We start from the raw sequence: 25,428 nt of genomic DNA, 5'->3' as shown, positions 1-25,428 counted from the left end.
CCTTCTCCTCTGTGATTGGCCAGGCGCGCTGTCACTCCCGGCCTCTGAGGGCAGGGGCGGGCGCTGAGTGGTCGGTGCTGGCGGCGGCCCCGCCCCCACGGGGACGCGCGGGCGGAGCGGAGCCGCGGCCGGAGCCGCCGGAGCGGGGGCGGCCTGAGGGCGGGGGGGACGCGGCAGCCGCTGCCGCCATGGAGGCGAAACCGGCGGACCCGCTGCTCTGCGACAGCCTCATCCTCTGGGTGAGTGGCGCGGGGGTTCTGCCGCTTCTGGGGACCCTGGAGGGCAGCGAGGAGGCGCCAGCGGCGGGGGGCTTTTCCCTCCATCCATCCCCCGTCCCTCCGGCCACCCCTCCCTCCGTCGCCGCCCGCGGGAGCTGCGGGTGGGTCGGGCACGGCCGCGGCAGTGGGGCTGCCTGGGACACGCTGCTCACAGCCAGCAAAAGGTTCCCGCGGCACCCTCGAGGTGTGGATGTGGTGGTTGGAATATCCCGTGGGCCCAAGTGCGGCTCTCCAGTGGTGGCTTCAGTGTGGAAACTGCTCGGCAATTGACAGTATTAATAAATAAATGCAATTAATTTGAATTGACGGCGTAGAAACCTCAGAGTATTTCATACCGCCTGGTTAAAATGTTTATTAGTCAGGCACGCCACACCTGGGTGTGTGATGTTAACCTGTGCCAGAGGCACCTGTTTGGATTGCAAAATTATTTAGGTCGGAAAAGACTTCTAAGGTCATCGAGTACAAACGTATTTGTTAAATTTATCAATTACTCTTACTTCCTCTTTTTCTTTCTCTCCAAGCTTCTTCTGTGACCTTGTCTGTAATTCTGGTTTTGCAGGTGCAGTAATTTCAGTGACAGGGAGCTCTATGAAATAGAACTTCTGCATGAAATCTTGGCAGGGAAGGTCACAATTCCTGTGTGAAGGGTTTCTCTAGAAATAGCAGGAGTTTTGCCTCTGAGAAGTGTAAATCATGGAGAGAAGGGAGTGCTTTAGAGGCATTGTAGAAGTCCAGGAATGAAACTGGTAAAAGTAACAGGAGCAGGAGCCTGAGTGGGTGTTCTTGATTTCTGCATGGCAGTACAGAAGTGTTGATGAGTTAAAGTCTGTAATAAATCACTGATAAACAATTTCTTCCTTTATTTGTTCTCCTTCCATTTTCCTTTCAGTGACATTGTATTTTCCCAAGGTTTTGTTGCTCTTTAGAATTTTGGTGGCCTTATGTTGGATATCTTTCATTATTTAATCTTACTCTTTTTTTGGGCTCCTTAATTTTATATTTTCCCCTCAGTAGTCAGGTGAGAATAACTCCATCATGATTCAATGGCAAAAAAAAATCCTGTCAGCAGTGCTGAACTCTTTTATTTTTCATAATTCTTGCTTTAAATATTTCTATCCTAATTGTCATTTTTTGAAAGCTTACAGTGCAATAGCTGTAGTCACATCGTGAATTTTAATGGAACCTTAACTGGCCTTAAAGTGAGCAATTGTGTCAGTGTAAAGGAAGACCCAACCCTGTGTTCCTGTTTTCCATACAGCACTCAGCAGATGCCTGTTTTTAGGTTTAGCACCCTATTTCTCAGGCCTAGTTTGCAATTTAGAAAATGATTCTTAACACTTGGATGTGTTTGAAACATCCTTTCACAATTTGAACTTCAGTGTGAATAATAGGGAGAAAAGTAATGTGAGGAGAGGGAGATGGAGTGCTCTGTGTTTGGAGAGAAAAGGGTTCTGTAACTCTGCTTCTAATGGTTTCTGAGTTTATTTACTCATTAATGTAGCAAACAGATGCTTATGATTCTTTGTATTTTGCTGCCAGATCTAGCATTTTCGTATTTTTATTTCATCAAATGCAATATTAGAAAACATACTGTGTCCAGAGAAGAAAGAGAAGATTCAAATAAAAATGTTACCTTTTGCTTCTGCAGCCGAGGTGTCATTGAATTTAAAGTTCTGAGGATTTTACAGGAAAAACATAAAGCAGCTAAACTGAATTATAGGGGTAATGTTTATGAGTATCCATGAAAAAATTGACTTAGGTAATACCTGCTACGGTGGAACTCACAAGCTGCAGCAGAAACAATTTTCTAAGTTAGTTATTTTTCCTCTGTGTAGAGGACAAGTTAATTGGATGTTTTTCAGTGCTGTACTGCCATAGCCTCCTAACCAGGAACTGGATGTATAGCAACATCTTAAATTGGAAGCATTTTCCACCATAAATGCACTCCTTGGCACAGGAACCCCTGGTACTGTTCATTCTGTCCAGTGGCTGACTTATTCTACTAATATACTTGGTCTCAGCATGGGAACGTTTATTTTTATTTTAAAATCTCTTTGGTTACTCTATAAAACCTCTGTCCCTCCTGTGTATAATCTGGGTGTGAAATGGAGAAACTCAACCCCTCATTGTCAGGGGAAACTGAGGGCACACCTTCCCCAGGTGGATGGGCTGATTTCTTCTGGGCATTCTACACTCATGTTTCATCTGGAAATGTTTGGTGGTAGAGCTACAAAATTAACTTTTCAGCTGTATATTGGGAGCATAACAGCTCTGTGTCTGAGAGAAGGACTTCTTCTGTAGCAGCAAGTGGCAGAGTGCATTTGGAGTGGAATTCACAAAATGGTTTTCAGTGTGAGTAGCAGCATATCCTTGGAGCTATATTTAGTAAAACTGAAAAAAATGAGGGAAGAAAGAGCACTGCTACAGTCCTGAAGTCTGTGGCTTCTTTTTCCACCCTCCTCCCCACGCCTGCCACTTTTACTGCTTTTGCAAGAACAGTAAAAATCCATTTTGATGAAATGCTTGGGCTGGCATGAGGTTTGGCGAACCCATAATTAATACTTCTTCACTCTTATTATTTCTAGGTCTTTATGTGACTTTTAAATACATAGAGAAACCTAGACTGTCAGTTCTGCTTTTTTTCTTAATTTTAGTTAGCTGTTTCTATTCTGGGAGATCATGCATAAAGCAGTGTTGCATGTCAGGGTTTTCTAAGGCTTTGTTTACCTGTTCTAACAGGCTCAAGTGAAAGGGTTGCACCTGTGCACAGCAATTCCCTTGCTTTATGAGGGGTATATCCAGATGGCAGCATCACAATAAAACTCTGGATTTGGGAAGGCCAGCCTGGAATGTGAACTTACATGCCCATACTTGTGCTGAGGCTGCTGGAGTAGTAGAAGTCACTGTTGTCAGGCATAGCAGCTTTGGGCTGTGGTGTTCCACTTAATCTTTTATGTAACCTACAAGGGATTACTGACTTCTCACTTCCTGTAAGACAGGATTTAAACCCACTTTTTAAATTAAAAAAAATCCCCTTGCTCTGCCTATTTTTCTCTCGACTTGATTGGACTCTCTTTGAAGGAAGCAAACAAATATTCAGAATTATGGTCACTCCTTATAAAAAACCCAGAGTGGACAAAAACTGCCTCAGATTCTCACAGCTGAAAACTGCTTTTCCATCACTGTGGTCCCTGTAGCTTCATTTCCCAAACACAAGGTCATTTTTTTACCAGGAGTTCTGAAGAAGCTTGTGTTGCACAAGATGTTTGGGAAAGCCCTCTTGCAGAGGGACAGGTAATTTAGGACATTATAAATGCAGTGACTTTAAGAAGTCAGTTTCTGCAGTGGATGGGGTTTATAAGGATTTGTACTTGCTCCCATTCTATTCTATCTTTTAGTAGTACTAATAATAAACTTTCTGTTTTGTTTATTGTGGTAAAGAAGGCTCTTCTTTTCCTGAGTCACTGTGATAAACTGACCTGTATGTGGAAATAGCTCTCTCATCTAGAGTAATTAGTTCTGAGTTGATTGTCTTTGGAGGAATAAAATACTGTTATTCTAAATATACAGCTAATTCTGTCAAAATGTTAGCTATAAGCTTGGGGATAGTTCAAAAAAAATCCCACAATATTTAAAACAGAGAAACATTTTAACATTGAGGTAATCCCATCCTATTTCTATTACTAGGTTCTTGTAGTAAAAGACTGGAATTTTTTTTCCCCTATCAACTTTCACACCTTATTCTGATGCTGTTTTTTGTTTGGGTGGTTATGTCCAGAACTAAGCACTGCAACATAATTCAAAGGCTGGATAAATATAACTTTAGTCTCCCAAGTTATCTTTCCATAATCTACTTTACAATAGAAGGCCTAGCATGAAAAAACAGAGCGTGGGTGTTTGTATAAACTTTTAAAGCTACCAGTCATAACAGTCACAAGTGTTGATAAAATTGGGTTGCCTTAAAGTCTGTGTGGTTCAAAAAGGATTTCAAGTAGAAAGACATCTTGCTAAATGCTTGTGCCTGAAAGGGGAGAAGGAAGATGGCAGCTAATTTATTGTCTGCTGAACTAAACCTGTGTTTTTCCCTGTTATAGCTACAGACATTCAATACAGCTGCACCCTGCAGGGATGTCCAGGACTTGACTAACGGGGTTGCCATGGCTCAGGTGCTTCACCAAATGTAAGTTGATTCTTCAGCTGGAAGAAGAGGGATTCAATTGCCTGAGGTCTTTGTGTTTGACAGACATAGTTGTTTTCAAAGTAGGCAGAAATTCAGAATGGACAGTTTATAACAGAAGATGGGTTATACATTTGTATTGCTGTTTTGGGGATGATATAATAGCTGATTAATGACATAGTGGAAAAGGTGATGAGAAGATGTACAAATACTACAGTATTAAATTCATACTTGGGGATAATTGGGCAAGGATGACATTACCACCTTCACTTTTCCCATCAGCACTATTTCCATGCTTCAGGCAATACGTTCTTTTTTGGAATGAGAAACTAAAGATTCCAAAGGCATGGCTTTGTGTCCTTTTCTTCCTGAGGTTGCTCAATTAATTTAGATTTAAGTTCTAGGTTTTAAATGACAACTTACTATTTGTGTGGAAGACAAGAACTGTAAAACTTCAGTTGCAATTAATAGTTAGGAATTACTTTTGGTTAGCTGTTCTACTGGTGTGATGAAGATTGGTAGTCTGAGTGATAACACTAGTTTTGAAATTTGCATAGAGGCTAGTAATGCAAGTCTCTTTTTTTGAAAGAATATAATGCTACAAGTCATCACTGGAATGTTATTGTTATTGCTGGCCCAGGTAATTAAAGAGAAATCTGCATTACCACCTCAGATTCAGAGTATCATTTTGTAATTACTAAGAAATTACTTTGACACCATCACAATTGTCCCCCCCCCAAAAAAAAAAAAAAAAAAGCTCCTAAACCCTCTTTTCTGTTTGTAAAGATTTTAAAGACAGAGCTCACTCTTTTTCTGGACATGGCAAAAATTGATATAGGGTTTGCTGAGAGTTGCTTCCCATGTATTTGGGGTATTAGGCAGCCACATGCTTTGGGCAAACTTCTTAACACCAGGTCGGTTCTTGTGCAAGTAGGGATAATGATTGTCCTTTATTAGGTGCTTTGAGACCAATAAACAGTGCACTGTCAAAGTTAAATATTGTTAAATCTGCTGTCATTGTACTGCTTGGCAGCTGAGTGTGTGTAAACACCTCCTTCAGCAATTCATCCTTGTTTATGCTGGCAAACTGAACCCCCTCCTGCCCAGGGGAACCAGAGACATACAACATATACAAAATGCCAGTAGTTTAAAGTGTTTTCTTAATATGTGCCTTTGACAAATCGGAGTAAATGTTAGTTAGTCCAGCCTATAGGAATAGGTACCAAACATAACATCAGCACTAGTCAAAAAAAGATGTTTCTTTACCTCATTATAGTTACTTTATCAGGTATAAAAATTCAGCATGACAAAGGCCTCCACATCCTTGTGCTCCATCCATAGCTGGCTCAGGCACACAGAGAAATCCCCCCAGCCCTGGAATGTGCCTTAATGCAGCCAGAAGGGTGGAAGTTTCCTGTGATGTAAGTTTACATTGCAATCTTCAGGAGTTCATACCTCATTAGACACTGGAGTTCAGCATCAGATGATTTAATGCTGGGAATTTGCTGTCTTAATTATTTAAGTCTGTGCTCATTGATTAATAATTTTGTTTCAGAGATGTTGCCTGGTTTGATGCATCTTGGCTCAGTCGCATCAAAGAAGATGTTGGTGACAACTGGAGAATAAAGGTATTTAAAACTGAAGATAATGAAGTTTGTGGGGTTGGATGTTGTGGCTGTCCTGAGATCTGGCAGTCCAAAACCTACAGCATTAAGCTCAAGCTTTTCAAGGATGTTTTAAATGAGCTTGAATTGTCTGTTGATAGTTTAAATGCCTTCCAGCATTGTTGGATGGGGATTTTCTGCTGTGATATTTCTTTTCCTATGTCCTCTCATAGAGCTGCCTTGTAACCATTTTATTAGAAATTATTGTTTGATTTAATAAGAAGTAAAATTTTAAATAAAATTATAACCTTGTCTTTCATGTACAACAACTAGTCCAGTAATTTGAAGAAGATACTGCAAGGAATTATGGACTACTATCATGAGGTATGGAAAAAAACTTTTTTTTACTGTTGTTCTCATCATTAAGCACAATGATTATTGCTCCCCTTGACTTAGCCAAGTAAAAAAAAAGCTGTAATTTGTTTTGAGGACCTTTTAGGCAGCAGATGTATGATAATTATCTGTTAAGTGGGAGGTCTGAGTGAATATGAAATTAATTTGAGCAGATGTATTTTAGATAAGGCTCTTTGAGTATAAACTGGGAACCATGTCTCTGCCCAGGTGAATGTTGAAAGGACTGAGCTGCAGAATCCTGTTGACTTTTGTGTGTGTGTGTTCATGTTTGCTCTTGTCTAGAGAAGTTTTAATCCTTTTGTACACAACAGAACAGACTCAGCAACCCCAGTGTAGGTTTTATGATACTCAGTTGGAAGCTGGGAGCCAAAGTGGGAATCCTGGACACAAAAAGTATTCGTTTGTTCTGTCTCATGCAGGGATGAGTACAGTAGCCATAAAAGGCTGCTGTATTTTGAGTTTAAAAAATTGCTGAATTTTGTATTGATGTGATTACAGTTATGTAATGGGTATGGTTTTGAAAAACCTACCAGATCTTGTTGTGGCTTCCTGGTCTTGCCTGGGCTGAGCTGTGACACCAAGAGCCAGGCACTGATGTGCTGCCAGTTCCGAGGATCTCTGGCAGGCCCAGAAGCAGAACTTCTTTAAGTTTATGAGAAGCTTTTTGAAGGATTTGGAAGCAACTCCATCTGGAAGTGTTATTAATTCCTTTTTTTATTGTGTTGGTAAAAGAAATGAATTCTCTCATATTTGAGAACTGTCTCAATAACCTACTATTGTCACTTTTTCTTGTGGAAGTGCTCAGTTAACTAAACCTGGTACTATATTTCCAGGGCATTTTCTCTGGCTGACTTACTGAGCCCAGATTTCTTACATGATACCAGATTTTCATGTTCTACAAAAGTGGGAATCTACTTTTTTCTCATAATTTAATTTTTTTTTTTCAGTTCCTGGGTCAGCAGATTGCAGAAGAGCTTATTCCAGACTTGACCCGGATATCTGAGAACTCGGATCCCACTGAACTGGGCAGGCTCCTGCAGCTTATTTTGGGTTGTGCAGTCAACTGTGAGAGGAAACAAGGTAGGCACTACCTTAACCTGCTCAGCAAACAGCAGACTGCCTCAGGTGATAGTTAAGGTGGAAAAGATGTAGAAACTTCTCTTTCTTTCCTATCAACATTGTTAATTTGCTGAATGCCTGTTCTGAAACTGGAGTTCACTTAAAAGCAGAAATTCCCTGGGAAATGTCTGTGGATAAAACTCAAAACTTTGTTCAGAGTAGGTTTTAAAATATAGTTTGAAATGTGTATAGTTTATTCATATTGTTAAAATATGTACCAAGACCTATTCAAATGCAAATACAGCAAAATTAAATTAAGTCCTTAAATTAGAAACTGCTTCTGTCTGTGCAGAAGGCTCAAGCCTGAATTGGTTGTTTTCTCTGCTGTTACCAGAACTAATCCTCCATGCTCTGATGGAGGCAGAGTATAAATATGTCCAGTTATGAGTTTATAATCTTTTGTGCTTATCTGCCATATTACTGGATAATAATGATGGTTAATGGTACTCCTCTGTTTAAGGAGACCACTACTTGTTTTGAGGGAGCTTTATGGATAATAGTTTCTTCTGGATCTTTCAGCAAACAGTTTATCATATTACTCAAACCATTGAGATGACCATTGTCATGAGTCACTACAAATCCTTTTTCACAGAACACATACAGAATATCATGACCCTTGAAGAGTCTGTTCAGCATGTTGTCATGACAGCCATTCAAGAGGTAGGTAACAATTCATGGCCTGATGCTGTCAGTTAAGAAGTCCAAAAACCTTTTTGTTGACCTTTTGTGATTTTTTCATCCAAGCAAAGGTCAGGGAGGAGTATAAGTACTTTCCTAAATTATTTGGGAGGTTTGAGGCCAAGAGACCTTAAACCCCCGCCAAAAGGTTTTTTGGTTTTAGACTCGTGGTGCCCAAACATACAAAAAATGCTTAAGATTTTTTTGTTCCACACAAGAAACGTATACAGTTGCCAGCCAGTGATTATACTGGAGCTAGCTCCTGAAATTCTGTCCCAGTGCTGTCGTCTTGGTCCCAGAGTTAAGCTGATTGTGTTTGTGAGGTTGCATTGTTCTGACAGACCATTCCAGCCTCTGGCTTACAAGCTTGCAGCTGCATCTCTTCTATTTTTGTCATGGTGTGCTCCTCCTCCTGTCTTAATTTGTTCTTGGTTGGATCATCTTAGTGATCCAGCTCACAGCTTAGCTCTGCAGTCACTGGCTTTTGAGAGCTTCAGGACTGTGAAGCAGAGTGTGAAGAGAGGCAAAAACTAAATACTGACTGTGAAGAGAAGGTGGTGTGTAAATTGCACCCTCATCAAGGTAACAGTGGAGTTGATAATAAGCTTTATAACTTAGATGTAAATTGTCTCTATAGTCTTTAAAGCTGTACTTGTCCTGTTGGTAGAAATAAATCCATAAAACTTGTGTTTGTTGTCTTCTGACTAAGTAAACTTTCTAGAAGGAGGTCTAGAAATAATTCAGTAATTTCTGAGTGAGGAGTAAAGCCCTTTCATTGTTGGTAAATACACACCATACATCTTTATATCTGAGAAGTAGTGTTCTCATTGTTTGTTTAGTGGCATTTAATAGGACATAAAGAAATGTGAAAACTGTTAAATTAATGGAGTGAAGTCCTATCTTCTGGTTCATTCCAGTTTGACTGACTCAGGGGTGGCAATACCTTCAACACATCACACATTCATCCAATACAATGTTACTGCAAACTTGGTTAATTTTGAGAGGAGGGAGGTAAAAATCACCCTACTGTAGATCTCTTTAAATCTTTTACCACCCATGAAATGAGGAGGAACATTATTAATCTGTTTTGGTATATTGAAGGGATGCAATAACACAATGGAAAATACAGTTGGTACTCAGTAGACTTACAGATCTATAACCTCTAATTTAACCTTTTTTTCCTGTAGCTCATGAGCAAGGAAGTAACAAGTGCTTCCCCATGTGATGCATCAAGTGAAGTGGAACAGCAGGTAATTGCCTGATCTGTGTTGCTATTGTAGATCAAGCTTGAACAATAAGTTGGTATTGGGCCATCCCTCAAATAAAGAAATGCTGGTTTTCAGTGATAATTAACTGAAAACTTAGGTGTTGCTCTATAGTTTCTTTAAAAACCCCACAGTGACTGCATGGGGTGAAACTGGTCATTGCAAACCTACGTTGCAGGGAGGGGTAGGGATGCTCCAAGGCTCAGCCTTGTCAGGCTGAGTACTTCAGGTTACTTTTAAGGGGTTGTGAAAATTCCTGATAACCTGAACACTACAAGGTGTTGCACATAAAATGAACTTGTCTTTAAAGGGATTTGGAAATGGTGACAGCACATCCCTGTGTTTTGTTATGTCTTTAGCCTAAGTTGTTGTGATTACTACGCATAATAATTTACTTTCTAAGTGTGATAATCATTTAGAAGGCAAGTGAAATGAGCAGGGATCCTGATCTAACAGAGTGTTTATAGGTTTGTGTGTCAATGTGTGCACCCAACAGCCAACTTAAACAATGGGTGTAAGCAATTGAGGCATTTTAGAAGCTGTAACTGAGTATTTTTGATAGGGGCCATAGTGATTGACTGCTTTATTTTTTGAAAGCTTAAAAAAGCCTTGGAAGACCTTCAGGAAGCACGAGCAGAAAAAGAGGAGTTGGCACAAAGATGTCAAGAGCTGGATCTGCAGGTAAGAAACAATCAGTTGTTTGTTTCTTCACTATATAGTGGTGCTGCTATTAAGATGCAGAAATTTTTAAGGGCAAAGTGCATTTTGCATAGTTTAAATTTTTGTGAGAATCTGTAGATGCTTGTGGGGGAAAAGCAATTATTCTGTGCTCCATAATGCAATTACTGGAAAGAGTTTTCTGATGGAAGTGTAAGTTGAGGTCTTGTGCCAGCTTATCTCAAAGGTTCTTTGTCTCAGGTTAATGTTTACCCTTAGTAGCAGGTAGCGTTAAAACAACGTTATCATGGTTTTAAAAATTGCCCTTTTCATTCTTAGTCCTCTAGTCTTTTGTACTGTGTCCAAAAAATCCAGTTCATGTCATAAACAGTCATTAGATTTAGTCATAGGAAAATTGTGCTGTTTCAATAGGAGTTGATGAATGACAAAAATTTCTAATTTATCTAAAACTTGCTAACTTTTTCTCATACAAAATTGCAGCATGGAGGATATTTCAGGATAAAAATAATGAAAACTAATATATCCTTGCTGGCATTTTCAAACAGCACTAATAATAGGCCTATTTTTGTTTTTAATGGATATAGCAGTTAATCAAGTCACTCTTGAGAGAAAGGAGAGAGGACTTCATGACAATAAAGAGAAATTTGCATTTCAATCAACACTTTAAAGAAAAAATCACTTATTAGCCCGTCTCTTATGGCACTATAATCTGAGAATAGAAAGAGTTTTTATCTGGGAAGGCAATTCATGTCAGATTTGGCTCTGCACAAAGAGAATATTGGGGTGGCATCTTCTTGTAGGAGCCAGAGGGCTTTACTGGCTGTGTGAGCCTCTGGAAATGAGCACCCACAAAAGCAGAGGCCAGTTTTACATTTCTTGCTGACAATGACAACTGTAAAAGCAGAACACTTGTGTCTAAAGCAGCTCAGAGCTACTTGCCAAGCCCAGGAAGCTGCTGCTATAACTGAATTGATGTTTAATTTTCTTTTTTTTCTGGAGGCAGTAGTAAGGCTTCCTAGTGAAAGCAGAGATCTAAAAATGCTTGTGAGAAAAATCTGCAGGAGAAGTCCCAGGTGTTCTCCTGTTTTCCCTGACTTTTCTTCCAGAATTCTCTATTAATTAATCATAGGTGACGCAGAGCCAGTTGCTCATAACATGGCATGAGACAGGTGAAAGGTGTTCAAGGGAAAGGTACTGAATATAAACAGATGAGTTAATGACAGCACAGCTCAGTAATACTGTGTGTGTCCTCAAAACCTCTCCTCCTAATTTCTGTTGACTATGACACCACTTCTGCTACATTGAAATAATTAGAAGAGAAGGCTACCAGAAAGCAACTGAGAAAAGATGTATAACTTGCTCTGAGTTGTGTCACAGTATGATCTTGAGGGGTTTTTTTTTAAGTCTGAGATGAGTGATGTTTCAGGATTATTCTGAAACTCTGAATGTTGTGCATGCTTAAGGAGTGGCTGACCCTTGAACAGGAGGCTGAGCAAGGCTCAGATATGCTCCCTACTCACAGGTGCTTGTGTGCATTAAATAGTAAATGACATTTGGTACATAAAAAGGAGTGAAACCAGAAAGCCAGCACCTCATGAAGTGGCAGATTACAACTTTTACGTTTGCCTGATAGATTTTTAAATTGATCACAAACAAATTGTTTCTTAATATTGCATACTGTAGATTATATCTGTTTAATAATGTCATCCTGATATGTTTTATTTTATTTTATTTATTTGAAGCCGTAATATTGACTTGACACTTCTCATTTAAACTAATTCTTAATAAATTCACTTGTAAGGTCTCAGTCTTCCTTGATATTTTCCAAGAGTATAAGAAAGGTAGGTTTACTTTATAATTCAGGAAAACATAACCCAAAAAGCATATTGTCCCTGTTTAAATGCAGTCGACTAACACATGCTGCGTGCTCTTATGTTCGACAGGACGTTCAAATTAACACACAGCTTTCACTAGACAAACTTTAAAGGTTCTATCCTCTTAATCCTCGTGGCTGTGAAGCTGGCTCGTGTCAGTGAAGTGCTGTAGCCCCTGTGCTTAGCTGTGACACCGGGTAGCCGTGTGTGTGCTGCCAGGGTTGCATGCTCCCCCGAGGCTGGCCAGGCTGTCCGTGCGTGTGCGCTTCGGCCGACCCCGCTTCCCGCAGCCTGGGGTGCTGGCCATGCCTTGCTGCTTCTGGTTGTCAACTACAGGCAAGATGGACACTCGTTGCAGCAACACTCGGAGTTTTTTGTACGGCATCCATGGTGTTTTTAATGGAAGTAACAGTTTCTCTTCATATCACTTTGTCTGGCTTTTTACCGTGGTTTCAGTTACAGAAATTTGTCTTTTTTATTTAGAGGGACTTTTCCTTTAGTGCTTCATACCTGTCATACACTAAAGCATCTGTATGCTCAAGTGTGCTCTGTAAACTACATTCTAAAACTTCTAAACGCTCAGCCTTTTTCATAAACTAATTTGGTGATGTATTTACTTCAGTTCTTTGGACAGGTCTTACAGTGTTCATGCTGTTTTATCTGTGCTAGGTGGCTGCCCTCCAGGATGAGAAAAACAGCTTGATATCAGAAAATGAGATTATGAATGACAGACTAGAGCAATTAGACGACTCTCTTGATGATCCAAATACTGTGGTTGCAAAAAAGTATTTTAGTGCACAGTTGCAGCTGGAACAATTGCAAGAAGAAAACTACAGGTATGAAATTATTTTCCCCCAAAATCTGTCACTTGACTAATGCACTCTGAAAATTTCTGGTACTCTTTGGGACTTTTCCATCTCAATTTCTTTTGCATTAAAGGCTGACTAGTGCTGTGTAAGCATATTTTAAAGGCAATCCTCACATTTAAAAAGAAAAAGAATCAGTTACTTGTTGTAAAAAGTATCAGTTTGTAATTGGAATAGCCCTCTAATACTTCCAAAAAAGGAAGAATGTGATGGAAGGCAAAAAAATGAGAGCTGATTTGTGTGTCAACAAATCAAAACCTAAACCCCAACATCACCATGTCTGTCTACTGAACTGATTTCTTTCTTTCTTTTGTCTCTCTCTGTGATCCATATTCAGAAACAGAATCACTTTTCATGTCATTCCTTGATACTGATGTGATAAATTTGCAGTGTGCAATGCATTATGATTTAACAGACAACAAATGTTCCATGTTTATTGTAACATTTTCCCAGCTACTTTAATCAGTAGTTTTCTTTTTAGTAATTCTAGTACTAAATGAAACTCTGCAATAGTGATGAGTTCCTAACAAAAATACTGGTTTTGATCTGGTAGGCTTGAAGCTGCAAAAGATGATTATCGTGTCCATTGTGAAGATCTAGAAAAGCAATTGATTGAGCTACAACATAGAAACAATGAACTGACCTCTCTGGCAGAAGAATCGAGAGCCTTGAAAGATGAAAATGACATTCTTAGGTATGTAGCAGAGAGAGCTCCACACAAACACATTAGGATTTAATGGCTAAATCCAAGAATTTGTATTTAACAAGATTTTTTTGAGATGTTATTTCTACAGATATTACCTGAACGAGCTCTTTGGCTAAGCAGAGGTGAAGTGCAGGCTTTCAGGGAAAGGCTTCATGGTTTGACAAGAATAACACAGGAATTTGTCTGTGAAGCAGAATTAATCACTATGGAACTTAAACTTCTTCATCTGGGACAGAAAGTGAAAGTTCTCATGTAGAAAAGCATATATACAGCTAGAATTTTAACCTAACTTTTGGTGTCAGCATTCTAGGCCAGATTTAGGTTAGTGAGATCATTAACAAAATGAAGATGAAACACACAGTAACTTTCATGAGAATTCAATATAACATTCCAACTTGTGTAAACTGTATTAAATACCAGACCACCCAAGAAATATCCAAAATAAATTGTATTGTGAAAGCAGATCTGCTATTCATAAAATAATATGAATAAAACATGGATAGAAAAGTGGTTTCAGGTGTTTAGTGGTTCTTAAATAACATCTGAAACAAATCCTAGCTGTAGATTTTTTCCATTATTTTCTTGTACCAGCTTCTGACGAGATATGAATGCAGCTAATAAACACAGATATTAAAATTAATTTTAAAATTATGGTCCCAATGTTTTCTTACCATGTAGGTTTTTTTAAATGATCAGCTGACAGGTCTCGCATGTATCTGCCAGTGATCATTTTCACAGAGCAGTTACATTCTAATTCTGAATAATCCCCCAGTGAGATCACACCAGGTACCAGTATTTTGAGGTGACTAGCACAGGATGTTGTGGTGCACAAAATTCCTCAGGGATATTTGACCCACTGACCCTTGCTCATATTTCTGGCATGTGAGTGTCAGTCTCACTTGGTTTGGCTGATTTCAGTTTTTATAAGCAAGTTTGTGTCGATTATACATTTAAAAATAAAGCAGTGAAATGTAACTGCTGCTAAGCATGTCACATCTCTCTTCAAATAGTGTGTGTCAGCAGAGTTTGAGTTTTGTAATCTTTCCTTCTGGTTGCTGTTTATACCTCAAGGGCTACTGCAGACAAGGCAAGCAAGCTGGAGTCGACGGTGGAAGTGTATCGGAAGAAGCTGCAGGACCTGAACGATTTCCGCAGGCAGGTCAAGTCCCTGCAGGAGACCAACATGATGTACATGCACAACACCGTCAGTCTGGAGGATGAGCTCAGGAAAGCCAACGCAGCACGAGCCCAGCTGGAAACCTACAAAAGACAGGTAGTGCTGCACTTGTGTTTGAAAGGTTCCTTTTTCCCCAGGTAGCTGGGAACACCTTAGCAACCTCGCATTGTTCATTTGGAATTTCTGAGTTGTGAAAACTCCTTCATACCCTGCGGTTCCCTTGTGGGCTTTTCCCTGTTTGTTAAACTTGCAAGCTTAACTGTAGGTGCCCTCTCAACTGATGTGAGAGTCCAGAGTCTGCAGGCTTTTCTTCATTACTCTGACTGAGATAATTTGTGTGCCTGGGAGAGGCTGTTCAGCTGTTACTGAGGTCATTTGTATGGAATCATAGAATAGTTTGGCTTGGAAGGGGACCTTGAAGATGGTCTCATTCCACTGCCATGGGCAAGGACACCTTCCACTATCCCATCAAGCGCCATCCAGCCTGAGCTTGAACACTTCCAGGGATGGGATACCCACAACTTCCCTTTGAAATTGTGCCAGGGTCTCACCACCCTCTCAGTAAAGAACTTTTTCCTAATACCTGATCTAAACCTGTTCTTTTTCAGTTTGAACCCATTCCCCCTATCCTGTCACTACATTCTTATATTTTCATATTCTTACCATTCTTCATGAAAATTAGAAGTTTTATTTTAGTTTCAGTAGGAATGAAGAAAGAGTTAAATGAAAAAAAAACCAAAACCAAACAAACAAAAACCAAAATCAACCAACTAAAACGAATATAACATTCCCCAAAACACAGGGGCCCCCATCCCATCTCTGCTTCCTTAAGCTTGAGGAACCAACTGTTTTATTTTGGCTGAATTGGGCAGGAAGGACTGTTTCAGTGTAGCTTTATAAAGTAGCATCTTGCAACATTCCTGTGCTAAATAATGCTTTTATGAAAAGGTCCAGGAGCTTCATAACAAACTGTCTGAAGAATCCAAAAGAGCTGATAAGCTGGCATTTGAAATGAAGCGACTCGAAGAAAAATACGAAGCTTTAATGAAAGAAAAAGAAGTAAGTCTCTTTAAGAGTTTATTTGAGCACCTAAATCTCTCTCAGATCCTCTGCTTGAGGAGAACCTGCCTGGAAGTAGTGCCACCATAAAAAAATGAAGTTTAGTGGCCTATGTGTGTGCATTCACATATAAAACAAAATATAGAATCATTGAATTATGAAGGTTGGGAAAGATCTCCCAGATCATCAAGACCAGCCTAAAATTTGCATGTGCCATTATTACTTCTGATTAATGTTATTTGGTCTTAAAAGTGGTGCAGCCTGACCTAATTCCATCTCAAATGTGTCTTGTTAGAGACTGATAGTGCAGTGTGACACATTAAGAGAGACAAATGAGGAGCTCCGGTGTGCACAGATGCAGCAGGATCACCTCAGTCAAACAGGTACTGCTTTATCTTCAGAGACTCTTTTATTTGGATTACAGGTTTCTTTAAGTGTGTTAAATTAAACCCCTCATGTGATTTCAGGTGAAAAAAGCCATGAGAATCTTGCTGCTGAAATTCTGCCAGTGGAATATAGGTGAGACCCAAAGGCTGAGGTTGTTTGGGATGTTCATAGGTGGGCTATGACAATGCCTCTATGATACAATTCAGTATTTTCATCAATGTGATTCTTTATCCCACTCCTTGCTTTGCCCCCATATAGGTGTATTATTTTTCCCCATACTTTAATTTTTCCCCATATATTATTTCCCCATACTAAAATTATTTTGCTTTTTTCTTAAAACCATATCAGATTGTTATATATAAATTTGGGTTTGGAGTGACAATTTAAAAGTCTGCTCACATGTCCTAAAGTTTTCAAACATTTTCAGTTACGTTTTAATAACAATTGCATTGTTACAATTGTTGCAATTATATAATCAAGTACAACCTGCTTGGCTCACTTTAAGGTTGGGGGAGTGAACAGGACTATTACTTCCTCCTCTTAGTCACCTTCTTAATTAACAGTGACTTTTTTTTCTTGTTTTTGCTTCAGAGAAATGTTTATTCGGCTGCAGCATGAAAATAAGATGCTCCTGCTGAAACAGGAGGGATCAGAAAATGAACGGATTGCTGAGCTCCAGGAAGAGCTGGAGCAGAAGCACCGGACAGTGAACGAGCTGGAAACTGAGAAAAGGTGATGGGTGAAACTACATCTTAAGATACAGCAAAAAGTGATCTCTGGAGGTTTTAGGATCTGTAGTGTAGGAACCTTTTCTTTCACCAGTGTAATCATAAATGAAGGATTATGAAGCAAGGAAGAAGGAAGGTGGTTTAAACATGGTAGATCTGTGTGTACCATACCCTGAAGGAAGTGTTGCTTACAAGACACTCTTCTTCACTCTGAATTATTCTTGGTAGACCAAGAATGGATGTGAACTCCATTTCTAGAACTTCAGACTGTTAGACTGTGGATTTTCTATCAATGAATGCTAAAAAAAATTTACTAGAATAGGAAAATTTTTGATAGTTAACGTTTTCTCAAAACTTAAAATTATGATAGGAATTTTATTATAAAATGTTCCGTAAAGCTCTGTGTGTTTGTTTCTGCAGAAGTTCCAATCAAACTAAAAACATTTGGAATCAGTTTATTTGAGGTTTAAGTCATGCAGGGTAGACCTTCTGAGCAACTAATGAAACAGAAAAATTTGTCTGTGAGCTATTTAGATGGGCAATAACTGTGTTTTCTTCCTAAAAGGCTCAATGAAGAGCGTATTGGAGGATTACAGCAGCAGATTGAAGATCTGCAGAAGACTTTACAGGAGCAGGGTTCCAAGACTGAAGGAGTAAGTGAAACATTTTGCCAGTTTTGTATAAAATCTTCCAGTTTAGCATCAAGTCCTTTGTTTAGCATCTTACTTTTCAGTGTATCTGAGAAATACCTCCATATCAACTGCAGTTCAGTTGAAAAGCTCATATTTTATGTGATTCCTTCTATGGAACTGTAACCCTTCTACTTTACTTTCAAAGTCCCTGGTTTTATCATTCAGTGGATTTATTTGCTTTGGCTTATTTAGTTGTGCTAAGTATTCTTGGCTGATTTGTAAGAGCCCTTGAATGTTCCATAGTATGAAATACTGAAATACAACTGAATTTTAACTCTCTCCTTTCACAGTCCAGCAACCTGAAGCAGAAATTGGCAGCACACATGTAAGTAAGGCACATGCATCCACAGTAGCTTCTTTAAATAAATAGAACACAGGAACTGCTTAAATCTTGGTAGGGATGTCTTGTTTTTCTAAGCCACTGATTGGAGAATTATGCATAGAGTTAAATATTGGTGGTGTAGTTTTGTTTACTCTATGATGATCTTTTAGTACCAGTACCACTTCACTGTCTCTTCATCACCAGCAGCATTTTAACTGTTCTGATTCTACAACAGACCGCTAAAACCATCACTCAAAGTATATTCCACTCCTCTGAAATATTTCCAGTCCTTTCAGCAGATGTAGTTCTTTCTGAGATGATGCTGGAGAGGCTTAATTGTTAATTTTCTTAGTTTTAACTAAAGGAGGATGACCTCAGAAGTGACAACTTTTATGATATTAATATTTCTGTTCAAACCCCGAAGTGCTAGAGCTTAAAATAGTTATTTAAATACTTCTGTCATGAAGTTTAATCTTCCAGCTGTTAAACCTGGAATTATTTGTGAGCTTAATCCTTAGCCCAACTTTTCATTCACAGGGAAAAGCTGAACGAGGTTCATGATGAGTTACAGAAGAAAGAGGCTGATCTTGCAGAGCTCCAGCCTGATGACAGTCAGAACCGTGAGTTGTTTTGTGGGGGCTTTTTTGGGTATTTTTTTAATGAGACTGTGCTAAGTTTCTTCTGAAATGATTCCCATATCCACTGGACTATGGGATAGTTGTCTGGATGAGGCTCTGTGCTGCAGCTTAGCTTTCAGTCTGAGCTGGGGGGTCTGGAGGGGTTTTGTGTGTGGTAGTGGGCAGAGAGGATCCTGGGGGGGTGAGGTTTGTTGAACAGTGCTCTGCAAAATTGGATTTCAGGGTCAGATGGGACAGCTGAAATAAAAATAAGAACTTAAACCTTTTAAACTTAAACTTCTGGCTTCTATATTCTTCTCTATTTGAGGGATGGTGAAATCAAGAGAACACAGGAGCCCTGAAAGTACAATGTCTGTTTTTATTTTGTATGTCTTTGTTGATAATTCCTGTAAACAGCCCAGAAGATCGGAGAGCTGGAAGCAGCTTTACGAAAAAAAGATGAGGATATGAAAGCAATGGAAGAAAGATATAAAATGTACCTTGAAAAAGCAAGGAATGTGAGTTGCATGTTTCTGAACATATGCATTCCTCCTCATAAATTGTTAAACAGATTGAGTGTGTGTGTCCCCACCTCCCAGTTAAAAGCAGTAGCTGCAAGTTGCATTTTTAGTCAGATTGTTCAACTGCAGTCAGTTACGTCTGAGAGAATAAATAGAGTTTAGGCTGAGCATGGGATGCAGTAAGGATTCCTTTGTACCCTTTGCTCTCTGTTGTGCAGGGTAACAGCCTGACCAGTGCCCAGCCTGTTCTCACACTCCTCCTTTGAGTCTTTGAGCAGATGAGATGTTGAGGATCAAACTGACTTGCAATGCTCTTGTTTTGCCTTGTCCAGGTGATAAAAACCTTAGACCCCAAGCTAAATCCAGCATCAGCAGAAATTATGTTGCTCAGAAAACAGATACTGGAAAAAGACAAAAGAATTGAAGCACTAGAGGTAAAATTTTTGCATATATTTAAAAATAACTTCTCATATACTCTGTTTCTGATATTAGGCATTCAAGATGTTGTTTCCTAGTGATTCAGTAAAATCTGCTTGGCTGAAATTCTGAAAGGATTGACAATAGTCCAAATATCAAAAAAAAAACTGGGGAAATACATTGTTTCACAGCAGTATTGGTGGAACTATTTGGAATAGTTGCCTGAGCAAATACAGAACTCTTCAGCATGATTCAGTAGGCTGATAGGTCTGACTGTATAAGTGCTGTGGCCTCACATTTCTTTTATGTAGAGACTACTAGGGAAGTATATTATATAATAGCAATTAGGCAGTCACTGGAGGTACATTCTTTTCAGATGAAAAATTACTAAATCATTTACAGATTTTCTGATACACAGCAGACGTCTTGTGCATTTCCTCACACAAACCCTCAGAGTACATTTCCAAGTTCCATTTGTGTTTCTAACTGCAGCTTGTGTAGTTTAGCCTCTTCTTAAAGCAGGCTGATATTTATCTCTCAGTTTTTTATGGAAATATCTTTGTTTATACTTCTAGGCTTTGTAGTTATTTGATGTATTGAAGCATTTCTACTGCCTGTGTTTATTTCACTCAGTGGACTGCAGCAAGTTTATGCAGATAAAATTTGTGTTTTAAGTGAGATTTGTGTCCTTGCAGAATGAATACAAAATGGCCAAGCTACGTGACTATGAGGAAAAGCTGATTGTAACTGCATGGTACAACAAGGTGGGTCAAAAATCCACTTTTTGAAACATCTTTTGCTACGTGTGCCAGTTCAGTCTTAGTTAACCTAAGAAATACAGCAGAAAAAATGCTGTGTGCATGCTAAGAAAGCATGAGCAGGATGAGTAATTTCTTTTCTTTCTGTTTTTGCTGTTGTTGAAGTTGTTGTTTAACTCTTGCAGAGCCTGAGTCTGCAGAAGCTGGGCATGGAAACCAGGCTGCTGAGCAGCAGCGGCAGCTGCGGGGCCGGGCCCGGCCGCTCCTTCCTGGCGCAGCAGCGTCACGTCACCAACACCAGGAGGAACCTCACTGTTAAAGTACCAGGTGCAACATCTGATTGAACACGAGGACATGGAGAAAACTCACATGCTAAAGTGTCCTTAAATGTTTTATACCTTTCCACTTTACCTACTTGATGAGAGAGAAGGTTAGAATGCTGGGCAGCTGCAAATGACAACATCAGAAACTGTCAGGAAGGGATTAAGGTGATGAGCCAGCCACGTAGATTTCCAAGTAGATTTCATAACTGCAGCATGTACAAGCACAACTTAAAAGATTTCTATTTGCCTTCAGATTATATTGTAAATACGAAATTTGGCACTATATATTTAAAACTTTATTTAAGTGGGTTTGGGCCAGAAAGTTGACTTTTATAATGGGAAGATGTTATGCAAAGGTGTACTTCAGGAAACTGGCAATATTGGGCATTTTTGCTGGGCTCTTCTGAAAACAGATCTAAAAGATTGGTAACAACTTTTAAAAACAGACTTTTTAGAATATAAAGTAAAATTTTAAAAGCAAGAAAGTACTTGCATTTATAGAAGAAGAAAATAAAGGTGTGCTACCACCTTTACTGGTACATAACCAGTTGTTATATAACAGAAGACAGGATTTGTTTTATGAGAAGCAGAATTTCTCAGTTTATTAAAAAAAAAAAGCAAAGCTTAAGTTGGTGTATATATGCACTGAGGAGAACCTGTCTTTAAGATGTTGAATTCACTTAAGCCAAAAAAGCTTGTCTTTTCCTGGGTAAGAAAAAAAGCTATTGTACTAACTCAAAAGTCTGGGCTATATTTTAAAAGTCTGGCATATTGGTACGCTGCATTTATCTGCAGAAAGGGATTAGGTGGGAAGCAGCCCCATTTATTTCAACCTATTTATACAAGCCTGTGCATGGAAATTGCATTTCCTCTTTTTCAAATGTAGTTTCACCCGGCTCTTCTGAACTAACTGTGTTAGGCAGAGGAGTGAGAGATGGCTTTGGCAGTTACTGGCAGCAGAGGTTGTGTATTGGCAGGGAGCAAAGTACATAAACTGTAGTAGTTTGATTGAAGATGAAACGGGGATTGTTACCTGAAATCAGTGTGCAGGAAGTTGCTGTCTTTCACAAAACTTGTGACTTTATTTCCCAAATGTCTTGTTTGGAATTGTAATTTTAGGAAACCTGTTAATGTCTGTTCTTTGCAAATGGTCCAGAAAAAGTTCATTATACCAATAGTTAATTAAAATAAAATTGCAGCAGCCCTTAAAATGAAATGAATACACTTAATTTAATTATTTGAGGGTGCTGTACCAGACCACCATCTAATATAAAATTCAGCTGCCTGTGAGAATGAAAACACACCTGCCTTAGCATTAAGGCCATCTTTGATTTGAGAACAGGGTTCAGCTTTACAGAATTTTTAGGTTTTGGATTGTGACGTTTGGGTAGTGTCTCATTTTGCCTGCCCCTCACTATAGCTTTTCTTTTGATTTCTTCCTTCCCCAACATCTTACATTTTTAGCTGAGCATTGCATGTCATGCCAGAGAAAAGGCAAGCATTCATTTTTGATACTTAGGGTTGCTTCTTAGTTGTGGTGGTTGTTTTACAGTGCTGTATGTATGAATAGGCATTCAACAGATTTCCTTCTTCAAAAGGCATTGTTTAAAAGCCAGTCTTGTGCTCAGTGTGGCATGAGCCAGGCACGTGGCTGTTGGAGAGTTGTCTGTGGTGGTGTTCTTCAGGACTCTATGCTTCTTTGGACTACCTCGTGGGTTTTGAGGTCTTTTATTGCTGCAGTGGTGTTAGTGGAGTTGGTGTTGTTAAGGTACAGTTGCATATTTAATCTGCCAGTGCTGTGGGTGGGAGGGAGTTGGTGGTGAGCAGTGGAGCAGGAGATTAAGGCTTAGCAAGATGCTTCCATTCCTGGTATTTGGTGTGTTCTAGTGAAATGTGGAGCTGTTTCTGATGGTGTTGAATGGGTCTCTTAACCCTCGTTCTTTGCAGCATGGAAACTTTCATGGATGTCCTTCAAATACTCATGTAGTTGGTAGGCTTGATTTGTTGTACTTCTCCCAGTAGTGGAGCTGTGTCAGTAGTCTGTCAGGTGCTGAATAGTGACAAACTTGGAGCAAATGTCTTTGACTTACACTTCTCAAAACTGCAGACCCTGGGACCAAAAATAACTGAGAACCTCCCTATCATTTAATTGGAAGTTTGTCTTCTGACTAGTGATGGAAGAATTTAAGTCCTGATCTACAGGCAGGGATCAGCCTTTTTCAGGGCACAGTTGTCCCCAGTAATCATGTTGGGGTTGCCAAAATGAATCTGGTTTTCAGGTATTGGATGAAATGTTGCTTATTTGGGACTTTTCCAAACTGTTAAGAGTGAAGCCTGGGAATATCACTCAAGGGTTTCTTTGGGACTGAGAACCTGTTTAGAAGCAGCTGTTATACAACTAGTGAAACCTGGGTTCTGTCCTGTGAATGAGGAACTGATGTGTGGAAATAAATTCTGGATTATAAAGCCATGGTGTTGTATTCACTTCAGCTCATCTGCCTATGCAGGAAGGACCATTAGGTCAGGATCATTTTAATGTTTGCTTCACCAATGTCAAACCAAAAAGCTGCTAAAAACACTGCTGTGTTACAGCTGAGCTGTGTCCAGCATGCAGCAGCAGAGCCCTGTCTCTCCATGTCCTTTGATGCACCACTGCTGAGGCAGGAGGAACAGAGAGGCCCCTTGGATCTCCTGAAAGGTGAATTTGTACCAGCACAGTTCAGAGCAGACTCAAATATGAGGTGAAACCACTGAATCCTGCTGAAGTTAAATGGCATTATTAGGAATTTAGCCAGTTTCCAGTAAAACGGGTAATGTAGATCCAAAGAAAACAAAAAAATATGTTCTGATTGACATATCATTTGTTAATTATTTTTTATATAAGATTAATTACTATGGAAGAGAAGTGTTTTATAGCAATAATACAAAATATGGACTAATAGGTTCTTTTACTCAAGATGGGTCAGGCAGCAGTTTTGAGAAGATTCTTTTGCAACAATGTTATTATATAGTGGTTTAAGAAACATTCACTGAAAAGAAATTTTCACCTGATTTTTTTTGTTCATTAAAAATATATATATATGGGTATTCTATTTTCTATGATACACACTTGGAAATAAGTAATATAAGCAATACTGATGTTCTATTTAGGTAGCCATAAATAGTTTAGGAATTAGAAAATGAAAACAATTGTTTAGGAGTTGGTAATGTCTAGTACAATCATTTTCTTACTTGTTTCTTTTTCCCCTTCCCCTAAAGCTGGAGTTAAGGTTTTCAGTGTTGTCGGTGTCTACATCTTCTGTTTAAAACAAATGTAAACACTGTGTTGCATAGAACTCGAAAAATTGCACTAATTTTTAAACTTTTGGTTTTATTTTTTTCTTTGGAAAAAAATCCTTTTATATTCACATAAAGATTTTTAAAATGAATTCTTTGGTGTCTTTATTCCAAGCTGTGTATTTAATAGTCCCTAGATGCTGTTTCTGGGCAAAGCACAACCTGGTTCTACATGTTGGTGCATTTACACCACCTAAAATACCCTGTTTCAGGACAGACTTGTATTATAATGAGGGTATGGATGTAATGAGTTGTGCTGCTCTCCTCTGCTGTTTCCAGTCCATTCCCCCCACCCAAAGCTGGTTCCCTCTGCTCAGCCCACAGACTGAGAGCTGTGCAAAGGGCCTTGTGAAGTGAAAAGATTAAACCCCTCTGAGGATGGGCTGTGAAGTGACCTCAGTAATTATTGCTGCTGAGGTAGGTGAGGGTCTCTGTCTGTTCTCAGCCCCACCTGAGAGGACACAGAGGACAGGTACAGCTCTAAATCACTGTTCTTGCTTTTACTGGGAAAAGAAAACTGTCTGCCCTGTCCATCCTGCTGTGCAGGTGATTTATGTGCTCCATTCTTAGCCCCACTGTCAGCTCTCATTCCCTGAGCACGACCCCCAGCCCAGAAGTGCTGTTGGTGAAGCCTTTCAGCCCTCCAGAGTGAAGATCCGAGGATGAGGAGCTGCATTGATTCCCCAGCGTGCAAGGGCCTGTCCCAGAGAGGGTGAAGCCATTATGGAAGAACAGGTTTTCCTGCTTTCTGAGGCTGGACATAAAAACAGTTTCAGCACTGAAACCAAAATGTGCAAGTGTGTGAGGGAGAAGGGAAGGGAAGGGGTGCTCAGCTGTGCAGGAAGCCTCAGCTGAGCTGCAGGATGTGTTCAGTCCTGAACCTGGTTGCTTGCAGCTTTCTGGCAGCCCCTGAAGAGCCAAGCACTGCAGCAGGAGTTCTGTGTGTTCAGGTGAGGGCTGTCCCTCCCCGGAAGAGGAATACAGGATTAAAGCCCTGAGTGTAAAGGAAAGGAGGAGCTGAGTCAGTCATGTGTGGGAGGTAGTTTAGGTGGAGGGGGCAAAATATTCAAGAAGCCTTCTGAAATGCATTCTTTTGGAATTTAACTAACTGAACAGAGGCCTATGGAGGAAGCTTCTGGATAGAGCAGCAACTTGAAAAGGAAATGGGAATTTGAGCAAAGTACTGGGGGGGGGGGGGAAATGTACCACAGAACTGTCAGATGACACCTGTGCTCTGGAATTGTTTTGGGAGTAATGCTCACACTGCAGAAACTTACCAGTGTTCCCCTCCCCTGTTCCCAGTCAATTCCAGGCATGCAGCCCACTTGCAGCCTTCCCCTTCAGCTTCTCTCAGAGAAGGAAAAGAAAGGAGATCAGGTCTAGAAAGTCAAATTACTTTTTTCTTTCTGCTGGAAAGGGAGGTGTGAGAGCC

The 25,428-nt window shown here is 39.7% G+C and overlaps 1 protein-coding gene across 1 annotated transcript; it reads left to right on the top strand.

Moving 5' to 3' along the window:
• The first annotated feature begins 117 nt into the window (after positions 1-117).
• On the top strand, positions 118-24,088 carry HOOK1 (hook microtubule tethering protein 1). The gene is made up of 22 exons (XM_053950386.1): positions 118-239; positions 4,373-4,458; positions 6,011-6,083; positions 6,393-6,443; positions 7,421-7,553; positions 8,185-8,252; positions 9,458-9,520; positions 10,133-10,216; positions 12,757-12,923; positions 13,507-13,647; positions 14,731-14,932; positions 15,785-15,895; positions 16,191-16,278; positions 16,363-16,414; positions 16,874-17,014; positions 17,576-17,663; positions 17,993-18,027; positions 18,562-18,644; positions 19,059-19,159; positions 19,495-19,596; positions 20,275-20,343; positions 20,523-24,088. Exons 1-22 carry the CDS (start codon positions 189-191, stop codon positions 20,679-20,681), a joined length of 2,148 nt encoding a protein of 715 aa, XP_053806361.1. The 5' UTR covers positions 118-188; the 3' UTR covers positions 20,682-24,088.
• Positions 24,089-25,428: the final 1,340 nt, after the last annotated feature.

This window comes from Vidua chalybeata, chromosome 9 (genome assembly GCF_026979565.1).
Source record: "Vidua chalybeata isolate OUT-0048 chromosome 9, bVidCha1 merged haplotype, whole genome shotgun sequence".
NCBI classification, from domain to species: domain Eukaryota; kingdom Metazoa; phylum Chordata; class Aves; order Passeriformes; family Viduidae; genus Vidua; species Vidua chalybeata.
This window is presented reverse-complemented; position numbering and strand designations above follow the sequence as displayed.